The sequence below is a fragment of the Triticum urartu genome, chromosome 1A, assembly GCF_056163025.1.
Source record: "Triticum urartu cultivar PI428250 chromosome 1A, HENAU_Tu73, whole genome shotgun sequence".
Lineage (NCBI taxonomy): Eukaryota > Viridiplantae > Streptophyta > Magnoliopsida > Poales > Poaceae > Triticum > Triticum urartu.
This window is the reverse complement of record NC_141873.1, coordinates 41,858,200-41,874,033: the sequence shown is the minus strand read 5'-3', so window position 1 is coordinate 41,874,033 and position 15,834 is coordinate 41,858,200. Positions and strand designations below refer to the sequence as shown.

At 45.4% G+C, this 15,834-nt stretch overlaps 2 protein-coding genes across 2 annotated transcripts; both read right to left on the bottom strand.

Moving 5' to 3' along the window:
• Positions 1–5,764: 5,764 nt before the first annotated feature.
• LOC147989804 (F-box/LRR-repeat protein At3g58900-like) lies at positions 5,765–8,939 on the bottom strand. The gene is made up of 4 exons (XM_087515168.1): positions 8,170–8,939; positions 6,608–6,850; positions 6,386–6,520; positions 5,765–6,285 (listed from the first exon to the last, which is right to left on the bottom strand). The coding sequence occupies exons 1-4, from the start codon at positions 8,872–8,874 to the stop codon at positions 5,884–5,886; spliced, it is 1,485 nt and encodes a 494-aa protein (XP_087371294.1). The 5' UTR covers positions 8,875–8,939; the 3' UTR covers positions 5,765–5,883.
• Positions 8,940–12,545: 3,606 nt separating this feature from the next.
• Positions 12,546–13,844, bottom strand: LOC125547741 (Tetratricopeptide repeat (TPR)-like superfamily protein). The gene has a single exon (XM_048711552.2). The coding sequence runs from the start codon at positions 13,743–13,745 to the stop codon at positions 12,936–12,938; it is 810 nt and encodes a 269-aa protein (XP_048567509.2). The 5' UTR covers positions 13,746–13,844; the 3' UTR covers positions 12,546–12,935.
• Between the last annotated feature and the right edge of the window lie 1,990 nt (positions 13,845–15,834).

Genomic DNA, 15,834 nt, shown 5'->3' with positions numbered 1-15,834 from the left:
GCTCTAATTCCACTCTTGTCAGTGCTTTCTCTGATGCTGACTGGGCAGGATGTAACGATGACAGAAGGTCAACTGGAGGATTTGCAGTGTTCTTTGGTTCTAATCTTATTTCTTGGAGTGCCAGAAAATAAGCTACAGTGTCAAGGTCAAGTACTGAGGCTGAATATAAATCACTGGCCAATGCCACTGCTGAGATCATTTGGTTGGAGTCATTGCTTAATGAACTGGGAATCAAGAAATATCGTGTGTCATGTTTATGGTGTGATAATTTGGGAGCCACCTATCTTTCTGCAAATCCAGTTTTTCATGGTAGAACCAAGCACATTGAAATTGATTTTCATTTTGTGCGAGAAAGAGTTGCAGAGAAGAAGCTGGACATAAGGTTTATTCCCTCCAAAGATCAGATAGCAGATAGCTTCACTAAAGCTTTACCAAGCAAACCATTTGAGGAATTCAAGAGGAATCTTAATGTAGGATAGTTGAGATTAAGGGAGGGTGTTAGAGTTAGAGATAGAATCTAGTTTAAACTCATGTAATCTCAACCTCTGTCCTATCTCTCTCTCTCCCGTATCTGGTTCGATTTCCTCTCCTCTGTAAACTATCATATTCTAGTGATAGATGAAAACTTGTAAGCCACGGCAGAGGCTTCCTGTCTCGATCAATAACACCCAACGTGGCTCCCTTACGAGGGAGTAGGAACGCTTCAATCTTACAGTCTATATACATAAAACTATATCTTTTTGATAGGATGTATACATAAAACTAAGTGTTTCAAAAGGACATATCTATGCAACGCCACCTTTTCCTAAAAACTATATTTTCCAGCATTCCTATCTCGGAAAGAAGTAGATCAGCACAAGCCTTTTGTTTGGGATGGGCACCAAAGACTCTTCCGTCCACTAGGAAATAATTGGTGTAAAAGCTGCTTGCCCTTTGTACCAGCAGCCAATAAGAAAAAAGGTGTTCATGATTTAAAGCACGCGATCTCCTACGTTGACAGAACATTAGCGACTGATTTGACCCTCTTGATGAGCATCTTTATGTTATATTGCCAGTTGACAGTGCAATGACGAAAGCACAAATGTCAATAGAGTTGTAGAGTAAAAATGCTCAAATGCAAGTACTAAATTACTCAAGAAAAAACTATTCATGTAACGACATGGTTCCTTTAAGACGCTTATTTGGACCAATGGGCTTAATAAACAGCCACCTTCTGAGTATTTAGAGATAAGATAAACCACCTCTTGGTGCGGGTGGAGTCATGTGGGCACCACTCCACTCACGAGGATTCAAATCCTGGTGTGGGTCTTTGTACAAATTTGTATTAAACAAAGAATTTAGAGGTAAATATGTTTTGCATCCTTTAACTTGTCACGTTGTTCACGTTTAATGCCCCATTTTTAAAACCAGACAAAAGGGCACCTCAACTTCCAAAACCAGAAACTTTAATTTGGATTCCATGAATCGACTGAAGCGGTTTAAATGATCACTTGGTGTGGTCTTTGATTTTACATGATGATGGCGGGATCCCTCGGGATAGTCCCATAGAAGGGATTTAGCCCAGTAGGTCTGGGATGGCCCAAACCCGTTCCAGGGAGCTCGCCCGGCATCATGAAGCCCATATGGCTAACCTCATCCATCTGATCCTTCGCGCCCGGCTTGACCGTTCGTGCATCATTAAAGCAGGCGTTACAAACGGTGCCATCAAGTTAGAGGGTGCTTGGATCCAAGGGACTATTTCTAGTCTGACTAAAAATAGTCTCTTTTAGAGGCTAAAGTTTCAAGCACCCCTGACTAAAGAGAGGCTAGGACTAGTCTTGAGGCTAAAAAATTTTAGTCATATGAAACCTACTAAAATATGTATTAGCCCTCTCTCTCCTCATTTAATTCCTCTCCTTTAACACATGCGAGTTCTGGATTGAAGGGTTTGGAGGATAATAAATGCTCAATAACTTGATTTTAGTCTCTTTAGTATTTGGATCCAAGCATGGGTGAGGCTAGCAAGTTTTAGTCCCACTACTTTTAGTCATGGGACTAAAACGTATCCAAGCACCCTCTTAGCTTCATTGCGACGTATTATTAATGACATCCATCATTGCACGGTTACTAACACGAGGCCAGTCGTATGTTAATCTCCCTACCTCGTCACCCCTATATAAGGCAAGGTTAGGATAGAATCTAGATGAGTTTTAGAAAGAGAAGTGTGCTTCTCCATACTTATATCCTTAACTCTTGTGTACTTAGTTTGTTAGGCCTCGAAGTGCAAAGATTTGCAGTATCTATACCCCCTCCCCCACCCCCACCCCCCAAGTTGAGAAAAAAGGTATCAATCTGTGAAGTCTTGGTTTACAGCCAGTGATCAATAACTATTCACTGGGAACCCAACACTCCAAGTAAGGGTGTCAACCTTACTAGTCTTGTCTGTTACAAGTATATATGTATTTTGTTGTTGGGAGTAGTGATTGCAAAGCAAATAATAAAACAGATTTTATTTTAAGCAATAAGAAAATGAGTTGACCAAGGTTGTATTTATGAGGATTAATGGACCGGGATCCATAACTTCACTAGCAGCATCTGTCTGTAAAGCATAACATAGGTATGATTGTATCTGAAAACAATCCTATGACTCCAATTTTTGCAGGGATCCAATCCTATGATTCCGATATTACTAAAATGAACAGATCATGTGTGGGATACCTATCCTGGAAAAAAAAAGTTACACCTATCATGTTTTATCATCTTCGTGCATAAATGGTATCTCCAATTATTCCCTTAAAGAATATCTCCGATTAACAAAAGTTAGAACGCTTTTCATAAATTAAAAGGCAAAAGGGGGAAAACGAATAAATTAGCATGTACACTCAGCGCGCGTTGCAGCTGGTTACACCCATATCGGCGATTAGCATTATCACAATCACCTGAGGCCCTGAACAAAGTGTGTTAGTAATGTATCACCTTATCTTTGTTCCTCACTCAAAAGTTGGCCGCCATAGATCCTGGCGATAGCTTCTCATCACAATCAGTGACGTGCCAATGTTTCCTAGATCGTCCACCAGCACATTAATTACCCCAAACATATTTTGCCAAAAGAGAGGGTGCTTTGGAGATACTTATATGCCCGGGTCATGAATTATGTTGTGTGGATTAGTGCTCTCTGGGTTGCTTCTTGCATCATTTGGTTATCCACGCCCTTTCTATAATGCCCAACTATTTTTGCATATCTTGGGACCCTCAGTCTTATCTCCCCTGGTTAGTGTCATATGATGCATGCATGCATCCTTGGCTGCTTGCAATCCACGCCGGCGTTCTGTATGGTTCGACTGGTTTTTTTTCCAGTTGTTTTTTGTGAACTTTGGGTTTGGCTGCGTTCTAGGAGAACCCGTTTCAGTTTATTTATTATTTATTTTCTGTTTTCCCTTTCATTTCTTCTGTTTCTTTTTAATCGGTTCCCATTGTCCTTTCATTTATTTTTATTTTTTTTCTTATTGTTTCCTTCTCTTTTCTATACTTTCTTATTAGTAGGTTTTCTTTTTTCAGTTTGAATAAAGGATGGGGTTCTATTTAAATGTGAACACATTGTCCAAAACAAATATCCGGCGAACAATCTTTAATACATGATAAAAGAAGTTAAATTACATTATGAGCTTTTTCATGTATCATCAACATATTTAATACACGATAACCATTTTTTTACTACATGATGAACAATTTGCGTACTACGCGATGAATCTTTTGTAACACATTATGAACAACTTTTTGAAATACGCGATAACCAACTTTTTAATTCAGGACAAACATTTACAAAAAAAGATGATGAACAGTTTTTAACACACAATGAAAATTTTCAAAGTGCATTGTGAAAATATTTAAACACATGATGAACATATTTTGAAATTCCCAATAACATCTTTTTAATTGGCGACAAACATATGTTAATACATGACGATTTTTTTAAATGCATGATGAACGTTTCTTAAATTGAGTAAATTTTTAAAAATAGAAATATTTATATTTTAGAATAATTTGATATCCTTATAAGAAGGGATAAACGAATCAACTACTACTTAACCACGAGTTGAGTGAATCCAGATGATTTCAGCCATTAAACCACATATATCACATGTCCCATGGTTCTTCAATGATGTATCATCGCATCATCGATAAATCAGAAACACCATTAATTTTAATTGATTTTAAAACAAAATTAATTGATAATTGTAGCTGATTTTAGAAGGCAGCGCCGTCGGCATGGCTCGGAGACCCGTGGTGCGTGGAGGTGCCGGCGTGGCGGATCCGGTCTCCAGCTGATGCGACGGCGTGCGTGGTGCGCGCCTAATGCAGAGCTGTGGCGGGGAACCATGGTGGTTTGCAGCTTCGGGTGGTGCACCTCCATTCCTTGCTGGCATGGAGCTCGGCAGGGCGTGGTGGTCGTGATGCGTCCGGTGGCTCTGCTCTTGGTTGGCCGTCAATGGATCTGTTGGCTAGCGATGGTGTTGGGCCGCTCATGGTCTCCGTGAGGTGGGGTTGGCCGCGGCAGTGACGACCTCTTCGTCTACGGCCTGGTTCAGTGGTGGTGGTGGTGCTTGGTGAACTTGCCGACGCCCTTGAGGGTCAGAGGTGTTTGGCAGCTTGGGTGAAGACTTTGTCTCAACTTCGTGCTGTGACCAACGATGGCGGCGGCTATGGCCGTCGTTGACCTTTCTGGAGGCATTGCTGCTTTGCTGCCGCACCCGTCCCGCGTGGATTTGACCCTCGTGGCCTCTTCGGGAAAACCCTTGATCTTGTGTGATCGGACGACGGCGGCGCCTTGGTGTCGTATTCCCTTTTGGGGGCTTTTTCTTTGGAGCTCGGCATGGGCGAGTGGGACCAGTGGATGGCGGTGGTTTTGGGGTTCAGTCTTCTGTGGCAACGATGATGGTGGGAGCGGCGATGCGGCAATGGTTTAGGTAGTGGGCTCTTCTCCGGCGTGTCCGTGGGATTGCCTCGGTTTGTTTTGTTACTGTGAAGTCGAAGCTGTGGCGGCGGGGCCCTGTGGTATACAATGACTCGTGCAGGTGGGCCGTTCGGTGATCTTCCGTGGCGCCGGCCATGCCCGGTTTTGTCATCCATTGTTCTTCGTCATAGTCGGAGCTGTGTTGTTCGATGGTAAGTGGCTGAGTTTGGCGCGAATCTTCATACAACTTCACTCAGCCTCTACAATGCGGGTTGAGTCGACGACCACCACAGTGAAATTGGAGTCGTTTGCTCAGGGTTTAGGGTTGGCGATGACGCCTCTAGGGGAGGAACGACAACGATGACGCATGTGTGGGGTATCTTGTGTGTGCCGCTCAGCGCTTGTGATGGTATTAGCCCGGTTTCCCGTTAATTAATCAGGCAACTCTCTTGTGCTTAATTAATAGACGGGGCAAAACTTTTGCCTCTGTTTCGAAAAAAAGAATTAATGGAAATTGTATTAATTGCAGTGAATCTTGGGAACAACATTAACTGCACAAATAAACTTTGAATGGCCTACCTTGATTGCTTTCTCTTCACTCAATCATATCTGACCACGACCAATCTTCAAATTAGAAGTGCGGGAGAAATTTTGTTCATGCACCAATGAGATGCAGTTTACGTTAGACTCTATGACTGTCAAAAGACGTCGAGCTAGACCGGAGTAGATGAGAAGCAACATCACCAAGGACGACAACTCATATGTCACGAGTTAGAACCTTATCGCGCTGATTGAAACTAGTAAACTGTTAACACAAGCATGCACTGCTGACTGAAATTATAACAAACTAGGTTGCATCCATACTCTTCTTTCAGACATAAGACAGCACAATCTTAAGGTATCAACCAAACCTGCAAACAAAGCAATCAACGGGATAGGGCATTGACAGATCACGGATATGCTTCTGAAAGAGCATCTACCCCATCTACAAAACAACAGTTGCTGAAAGGGTCGGCAATTGACAAGTCCTGGGTATCCACAGAGTAATACCAACTAGAACTTCTTCCAAATTTCAATCGGGCATCTTGAGAAGCTCTATTTTCCACTTCTAGCAGCCTGAGTTGGTCAGTCATCCATTTCTTGTGTATATCAATCTTCTTACACACTACAAAGTTGATTTCCTTCACCACTTCCGCATTCAAAACGAAGAACTTTGCAAATCCAACATCTTCCTCACCACCTTTGTAATTTGTTAGCACCAGTACTTTCAGATGGCTCTCAAGGCAATTGATTGGATCTAGAGGCTCATACTGACGCATATTTTTCACCTCTGCCTTTGTAGAATCGTCCCACTGGGAAGGGCATAATAAACATATGTTAAATATTTTGCTAACTAGGCTCAGAACTGAATATTCATTTTTAAATTCAAAGCAAAGAAAAATGAAAACTCACAATGACATGGAGTTTTTCCAAGCAGGGGAAGCATCTAAGGATGTCAAGAACTGCACCCAAATCAGGGCTAGAGAAATGGAGAGCCAAAACCTTTACACTGCATATTGGGTTTTCCGAGCTGGATGGGATCAATCCCTGAAGGAAACAATGGAGATTAAAAAAAAACACTCTCGAAGCAACAATGCTAGCAGATAAGAGTGTAGAGACTCGTCCTAATGTTACCTGGAAGACTGTATTAGCAATCTCAATTTCTGAAATGCTGGGAGACAAAAGGCCCAACATCTCCAATTTAGGCGCCCTAACAACCCGAATAATCTCATCGCCCAAGCCCGGATAACTTAATAGTAACCTTTCAAGGCAAGGGGCCTCCTTAATGAGCAATTCTCCTTTGCCATGAAACAAAGAGCAGATGACGATGATCCTGAGTGTTGGCGAGCTAATGCGGAGGCAAGACACCTCACGAATCTCCGAGCAGGGGCGGAGCCAGGCCCCGGGCACACAGGGCCCTGGCCCGGGGCGTGAGAAATGTTCTAGCCCTATACCTATGCATATTTCGTACTGGGCCTGGGGCGCAGCCTAGCACAGCCTGGGCACACACAAAGCCCGAAGCCTGGTACGAACGCTCCATCCCTTCCAATCGCCCCCGAACTGCCGACCTAGAGACAGATCGTACGCACACACCGCCGCTTGCCCTGCTCGGCGCTACTGTCCGTCGTCTTCCTCACGACCTCCACCACCCCTGCCGTCCCCTAGGCGCTGCACGCCCTCTTATGCAGTGCTGATGGCAGCTCTGCACAATGCGCGAGCCGAACCTCGGCACCTGGCCATTGCCGCCCGGGCATCCCCGGCCTAAGCCCCGGCCCCGGCCCCCTGTGTTGCTGTTGTAGACGCCCGGTACTCCATTCCCCAACATTGGTAGGTTCTTTGCACCTAGATTGAAAATAAATTGCATTGAAATTTACTGTGTATCTGTAATTATTGATCTTAAATTGATGCATTTGTATATCAATTCCATGTCATGTTTTAGAAAAAATCACTAGTAGAAAACGGATCATTAGTACCGGTTTTTAAGGGCCTTTAGTGCCGGTTATGGAACCGGCACTAACATTTCGGCACTAAAGGCCCCCCTTTAGTACCGGTTCGGCACGAACCGGCGCTAAAGTGCCACCACGTGGCGTGAGCTCGCGCCCTTTTTTTGAAAATTTTGGAAATTTTTTTTGATTTTTTTATTTTTAATTTTTCTGAATTATTTGATGATTTAGTCTCTAATCACCTCTCTTAACTGCTCAAGTGTGGATCACTCATTCCAAATCATCTAACTTCCCGACCGGTCACCCATCCCTCTCACTACTCCAACCGGTCAAGATGTCAATCCTATTAACCTTCAGGAATTTTGCTTGAGCATGAAGTGACACATTTCACTGTTTGAGTTTGAAACTATTGTTTTAAAAACAATAATTATTTAGTAACACTAATATTTCTTGAATAATTAGTTTGACCACAGTTTGACCAGATTTGACCAAAATTAAAATAACTAAAATAATTATTTAGTAACACTAATATTCTAGAATAATTAGTTTGACCATTGTTTGACCACAGTTTGCCCACTGTTTGAATATTTTTCAATTTTTTCCACTCTAGATCTTAAAAGCCCCGTAACTTTTTTTCTATTAGGTTTTTGAGGATTTTGCAAATGTTTAACGGGGTTTTTAAGATGATTTTTCAAGTTAACTGGGTTTTTAAAATGTAACTTATCCGGTTTACATCAATCCTGGCTCCGCCACTGTCTCCGAGAGATCTAAGCTATCCATGACATGGCAGGCAGAGAGCACGGTCGAGAAGACATCGTCGGAGATGGAAACACGCCATAGTTTGAGCTGCTTGAGGAGGGGGAAATTCGGTGAAGGCGCGATCTCCCTTGGGAAATCGCAGGAGGAAATGCTGACCACGACAAGGGTTGATGCTGAGCAGAACACGGACGGTGGCAACGGGCAGCGCTTCTCCTTGTCGGTCTGCTCATGTCCACCGTATTCAAGTAGATCGAAGCCGATGTCGAGCTCCTGGAGGTTGCGGAGGCTCGGGGAATGGAACCAGCTACTGATCTGCGCGGCATCCTCGGCAAACCTCTTTTTGGCCTTGTGGAGGCGGATGAAGCGGAAAGCGAAGCAGCGCGCCGGGCCGGGGTGGTCTGACAGAACCCTGGAGACGACGGAGAGGCGCTTGAACTCGTCGCGGTGAAGGTTGTAGGAGGCGTCGAGGTTGAGAGGCGAGGAGCGCCAGAGGGGACGCCATCGTCGGGCGATGGCCTGCGTGCGGGCGCCGTCCTTGGTGGGGAGGAGGGAGATGATGGTGCCGAGGACGGCGTCGGGGAGGTTGCTGATGAGGTCGCCGTCGCGGCCGCCGTCACGTGGCCGCTTCTGTGGCCTCGACCTGGGCCCAGCGGATGCGCGCCTCTTGCGTGCGGGCGCCGCCGCAGCCGGCCCCTTCATGTCCGGCGAGTAGAAAGACGGAGATCTGAGGCGGGAGCGAGGGTTTGGGGGTTTCGCCGCGGCGCTTTGGTTCCAAACGATGGCACGGCGGTACGCCTGATGGGATGGGACGGAATGGGGAATCGGATGCGACGGAACGCGGCGACCTGGGATGGAATAATGGCCGTCACGAGCCTGTCTGCTCAGTTTGTGGGCTGGGCTGGGCCTGAGTGTTCCTTGCCGAAAATTGGTATTTTAAATTTGACTGTGACCCCATCAGTTTTTCATTAAAATTTGAATGCCCTTCAAATTAGACTCACAGCAATTACTCCATCCGTTTCGAAATACGTGTCGCTGAAGAGAAAACCAATACAACTACTATCACATTACGATTTTTTTTCACTTTCCGCTTTACCCTCGTGTCGCCCACACCGCTCACTCCCTCGCCTCTTGCCTCTCACTCGTCACTCTTTCCTCTCCCCATCGCCTCTCGTCTGCCACCTCGCCCACCTCGCCGGCCACCATCTCTCCCGTCGCCCCATCTTTCTTCCACCTCCACTCACACCCCGCCACCTCGCCCACCCTGCTCCACTATTCTCTGTCAACTACTCCCTCCGTCCGCGAATAAGTGTACATCTAGCTTTTGTCCCAAGTCAAAGTTTTAAAATTTTGATCAACTTTAAGAAAAGAGTAGTGGCATATATGACATCAAATTGGTACATTATGAAACTACATTTCAAAACGAATCTAATAATACTAATTTAGTGCCATAAATGCTGCTACTTTTCTCTATAAAATTGGTCAAAGTTTTAAAACTTTGACTTGGGAGAAAAGCTAGATGTACACTTATTCGCGGACGGAGGGAGTAAAGACTAGTACTTAATAGGAACATTTGGCTCTCAGCCTCAATGGAGGCTTTTTTTTGAAAATTTTAAAATTCAAACACTTTGGTTTCAAAAAAATCAAAAAAAATTGTGCAAGTAAATAAGGATGTTATGTGTATGTGTGTGAAATTTCAGGATAAAGTACGTTGAATGTGACCTATACAAAAAAATACAAAATTATGGTCTGGGAGAATGAATAGTATCATGTGTTAAAAAATCCAGATTTGTCGATGGGAGGGCCCCGTTTTTAGGTTCAGGCCCTTACTGGAGGGAGGGCTCCGTTTTAAATATCCCTTCTAGTGCGTCCAGCATTGTCGGTGGCGTGTTGAGGTGTGTCTCCAGTGGATATCTCCTTGGTGGATTTGCTCGATCTGTTCGTATCGTCTACGTTCATGTGTCTTTAGGTTTGATCCTTCCGATCTACGCTACTTTTCAATGGTGACGGTTGTTATTCTGGTGCGCTGATCCTTTGGGGTGTTATCACGACGAGCCTCGAGCTTTTCTTCCTTAGGTATCTCTTGCCTTATCTGTTACCTTTCTTCTACCTCCAGCCACATTAAGTTCTACTCTGCTACAAAGTGTTGCATATGGCTGAAAAAAACGCTGCAACCAATGAAATAAAAAGCTGAAACCGACGAATAAAAGAGCCGGAAACAAAAGCGACGGATTTTTGCGAAGCGAGATTTGCTGAAACCAACAGAGTCGGTGCTACAGCCGTGTAGAAAAGATGCTGCAACCGTGGAGGGCGGCGGACAAGAGTCTTGCTGGAAGTACCAACGTGCGATGGAACCAAGAGCTGTTTTTGCTGCAACCGGCAATCACAGAAGCTACAAACTGGTGATCGATTTTGCTTTAGTGGTGACGTGGTGGTGGCACCGACGAGCTTTTTTTTTTGCTGAAACTAGCACAATTTTTTGCTACTACCGGCTGGCATTTTTATTGCCACCAGCAAACCCGAAGTAGAGTACTTTTTGGCGAGCTCATCGCCGGGGTGCTACGACCGGTGACCGGCGTTACCACCATCAGTGAGGGAGCTGCAACTGCGGGCGGAAGTTGCTTCATGCGTGGATTCAGCGAGAAAAACATGAGAAGACAACGGTAAGGCCAGCGACCGGTGAGCGTACAGGGTGGTGCTTCGAGGCCGGTAGGCAGCTACAAGAGCTGAGAGCAACGAGTGCGATGACCGGTGACGAGGTGCAAGCGTGGAAAAGAAGACACGGGGAAGGAGACCCAATCCAACGGCTGAACGCGTTCGAATTGGGTGGCTGGGCAGCGACCGGCCCAAATTTAGGCCGGCGCACCAGCCGCCTATCGTTGGCCTTTCTTTAAAGTGTCCGCTTAAACCACCGGTCAAATAGTAGGGAAATGAGTCGAGATATATCAACAATCCCTAGACAAATACCTAAAGCAACGTTGTGCGCCATTGCAACTTCAGATTAGCAATAGCTGTAGGTATGACAAGTAAGACATACGCGAACCAAACAATACACCACTTCCAAACCCCAGATAGTGAGCTTGAACCTAGTGCTGGTATGCGTTTATATTGTTAATATTTGCACCAAGAATTTTATAATTTCCACATTACGGCCACTTGTTTCTGCAACTTGAGAAAGCAACCAAAATCCTTTCATTTAGACCAAAACCTTGGAAAATGGATCGCCTCCTTAACTCTGCCAGCCCTAACAGCAAATTATGCTGGATAGGTTACAAAGGCAGCAATGATCTTTAAAAAGTCAGTAATAGCATAAATAAAAGAATAAACTGTATTGCTCAGAACGACCCAACTTGAATGCCTTGACTGCACCAGGAAACTCTCAATCTTTAGTGCAGTCTTCATAACATAATCTGGTCCGTAGAAATATTTTAATGTGTTGGTGCTATGTTATACTCCCTCCGTCCCAAAATTCTTGTCTTAGATTAGTCTAGATACGGATGTATCTAATCTAATACTCCCTCCGTCCGAAAATACTTGTCATCAAAATAGATAAAAAGAGATGTATCTAGAATTAAAATACATCTAGATACATCCCCTTTTATCCATTTTGATGACGAGTATTTCCGGACGGAGGGAGTACTAACATGACTTGATACATCCGTTTTTAGACAAATCTAAGACAAGAATTTTGGGGCGGAGGGAGTATTTGTAGAAGGGAGTCCATGGCAAAAGGAGTCTAGGATTCCTATTTTGGAAAAAGTTCCATAATGTACAGTGCTAAGACTGGGATGGTCCAGATCAAGTCAAGCTTGAAGAGCAAAGATTAGGGGGAGAATCGTGAAAGTGCTCTTTGCTTAGGGGTAAAGCCGCATGGCTGTGTTCACTTTGGTATACAGAGTAAAAGGGAAACGCTAGCAAGTAAAATACAAGGGTCACTGAGTTACCTATGACTATGAGGCTATGAAAACTACTACCCCTTGTCAAATATTACCATGATAACAAAACCGAATTAGCATTAATTTGTTAGTTAAACCTTTATCAGCATACCATCACGCGGAATACCGATCTCCGGTATATCCAGTGGGTCTATCCCTGATTTGATTATCAAGGATTCTGGTTTCGATGTCACCCTCAATATATTACCACAGAGCTGAAATAAGGCATGAATGAAGATAACACGGTACAGAACAAAGATAAATCCAGTTTACAACACCAAGATATGCTATGTTTATATGTTGAGAGGAAGCATGAAATCTTTGTATTTGAATTTTTGAATCAGATACTTCTTCACCAACGGTTTTGTTCCTGCTGTTGCTGCCACAATAGCTTCAAAATGCATAACCATAAAGATCATGATAGTGTGTGTCTGGTCATGATAAAAATTATATCCATGTTTATTCATCAGCTTTAGCTCCCTTGGATAAAACAATGCTAGTTCAGAGCAGTAGAGATAATCTTGCACAATACCTATTCTGAAACCTGAATTACTATCATCACTACGATTCTATGATTAATGGGAATCAGTTTCACAACTGATTAAAATGCATGCATCATCATTCAAATGAAAAAAGAAAAACACAACAAACTTCAAACACTAATCATAAGGGAGAAGCAAGCCATGGAAGACAGGATATCAACCCGGTCCTGTGCAACAGACAACCAGTAGACATTTCGATTTCAAGTAGAATCCTGACAAGTTACGAACCAACAATTGGTTATGCAACAACATGTCCTATATTAACAAAACAGTGTGCATACCATTATCACTTTCCAAAGAGCAGGTTCATGACACCCTTGAAGACATGCCCCCGCTTGACGGTGCCGCTGCGCACTGCCTCCTCGTCCAACGTGAACCCCTTCTTCTTCATCATCTCCAGCAGAGCCTTCCCCTCTTCCACCTTGTCCATCCTGACGTGCGCCTCAAAGGCAGCCAGGCACGTCTCCACATTGGGCCGCATCCCACGGTCGAGCATCTCCAGCAGGTACTTGCCTGCCCCCGCACACCGGTCGCTCGCCGCAAGCCCCTTGATGAGCACGGCCATGGTGTACGCGTTTGGCGCTACCGCGCTGGAGAGCATGCGCTTGTAGGTCCGCACAGCGTCGCGCCAGTGGGCGGGGCCAGCATTCGCGTAAGCCTCCAGGACGGCGGTGTGGGCGACGACATCAGGCATGGCGCCCTTATCCTTGATGACCGAGAAGAGAGCCAACGCTTCGTGCGTGAGCCCGTCCTTGGACAATCCGTCGAACATCTTGATGGCATAGTCGGTGAGCCCTCCGGCGCGCATCCGGTGGAAGACCTCCTGAAGATTGGTGGGGTCGGGTGGGTCGGCCACGGCGGGCTTCTTGCTGAAGGGGTCGTAGGGCGGCGGCAGAATGGGGTTCTTTGCCGGGGATGCCGGTGGAGGTGCGGGGGAACTCTCGTCGTCGTCGGACCAGTCGAAGGAGGCGGGGCTGTTGGTGTTGGGGCTGCGGTTCGGCGGTGGGGAAGCGGTGGAGGAGAGGAGGCGGTGGGCAGTGGACAAGGCGGTGGAGGGGGGCGGACGGAGGAGGCGGCGGACTGCGGCGGTGGCCATGGGGTGAGGGAGAGGCGGAGCACTGCGGCGGTGGTCTGAGTCCGTGGGTTCTACTCTCACAGGGTACCAGACAGACTACCGATCCTTGGACTTGTAGGCCGTCGGATGGCAAGCAAGCACACGGTGGCCATCGGATCTGGTAGTACAGCCCGGACGCGTGGTGATGATTTTGGTTCAAACAAACAGAAACGCTTGGGCTCAGCCAATTGATCTTTCTGCGTGTGTCGACCCCCTTTGTGATAATTGGATCTGGTTTTGATTCACACAGATTTTTCAAACAAACTCAGCCCGAGACTAAAGATAGGCATGGCATCAAAGATCAAGGTGTTTCTATGGAGGTTGGCGAAGCATTCTCAGTTAATCACGGACACTCTAAAACGCAAAACATGTCATTGGTAGATCCTTAAGACATATGCACTCCTGTGTTGCACTATGGCAAGTTTCGTGTAGGCTCTATCCACTGTGAATCTGGTGGAGAAGATGACTGACAAATAAGAGCCCATGATAGTAAGTTGACGAACGGAAAGTAAGTTGTATGCAAGGGACTCAACAAGCATGACCTTCTCGATCGTGAGATCATGAGAGATGACCATCTTGCCAAGTCCCAATACCTTAGAAGATGAGGCGTCACCCCACTCGATATTGGTGGGCATAGATGGAACCTTGTGCACGTCCACCACCAAGTCCTTACTTCCGGTCATATGATTTGTAGCTCCGCTATCGAGTAACCATGATCCCTCACCGGAAGCAAACACCTACAAGAGATCAATGCTTACTTTTAGTTACCCATTTTGTAATGGGTCATTTGATGTTAGTAACAAGGGTTTTTGAAACCCAAATAGACCATTCAATGTATTCATGAAGAGAACCAACAAATTTGGCATAAACATGCCCATCACTAGCACGGCATAACACATAAGAAGGGTTAAAATCGCCGGCTTTGTTGAGAGGGGTGGCATTGCTCTTCTTGACATTGTTCTTCTTCTCCTCGGGGGCACTCTCTCCCTCCCTCACAAAGGTTTGCATGAGGGGAGGAGGTCGTTTGGTCTTGTCATTCTTCTTCTTGTTCTTGGAGTCGGGCACGTACCCAACCCCTTCCTTGGCCACACCTCCCTTTTGGTTGATCAAGAGATCGTTGAGGTTCTTCTTGCCTTGTATGCAAGTCGCAAGACCTCTCTCAAGTTGCTCCTTCAACTTCGCATTTTCCTCAACAAGATGTATATGCTCACAACACGGGTTAGTAGCATTTGCATTATCAATTAAAACCATATGAGGAAAAGTTGCTTTCTCCTTAGTTAGCTTCACTTAGAGTTGATCATGAGACTCCTTGAGACTAGCATGAATACCCTTCAAGGCCTTGTGGGCCTTGTCAAGTATATCAAACTCCTCTTTGAGTCTAGCAAGATCAATCCCGAGTTTGGCCTTCTCAGAATTTAGCACACGAGAAACAATGAGGACATGATCATAATCTTTCTTTAACTTAGCATGATCAACGTTGTGTGACTCCTCAAGAGCCAAACGAAGACCACGCTCTTCCTCAAGAGCATTGGAAAGATCTGAAATCTCATCGGCATAGTCACGACTATGCCCTTCCATCTTAGAGATGGTGTCTTCGTGAGCCTCGATCATGTCATTGGCTTCACCAAGTTGTTCCAAGAGAGCAACAAAGTGCTTCTTGGATTTTCCCTTGAGTTTGCCCATAAAGGCCTCAAACTCGTTAGCCTCCACATTAGCTCCCTCAAGTTCATTAACGCTATCCGTCGGGGAAGGATTATTAATGATGGTAGTTTTGATGTTGGAGGTTACTTTGTTGGTGGCTTTAGCCATGAGGCACTTGGCGGTGACGCTCTCATTGGGTGAGTCGAAGAGAGACACCCGTGACGTTGTTGCAATGGCAACGGAGGCTATGGCAACCGACTCACCATCTTCATCATCGTCATCATCCTCATTGTACTCTTCTTGCACAACCAAAGCCTTGGGAGGAGTCTTCTTGGTGAAGTTGTTCTTGTTGGGGAATGACTTGGCCTTGTCCTTTCGGATGAGCTTGCCACCATTGTCTTCCCTCTTCTCAGACAGGCATTCTGCAACG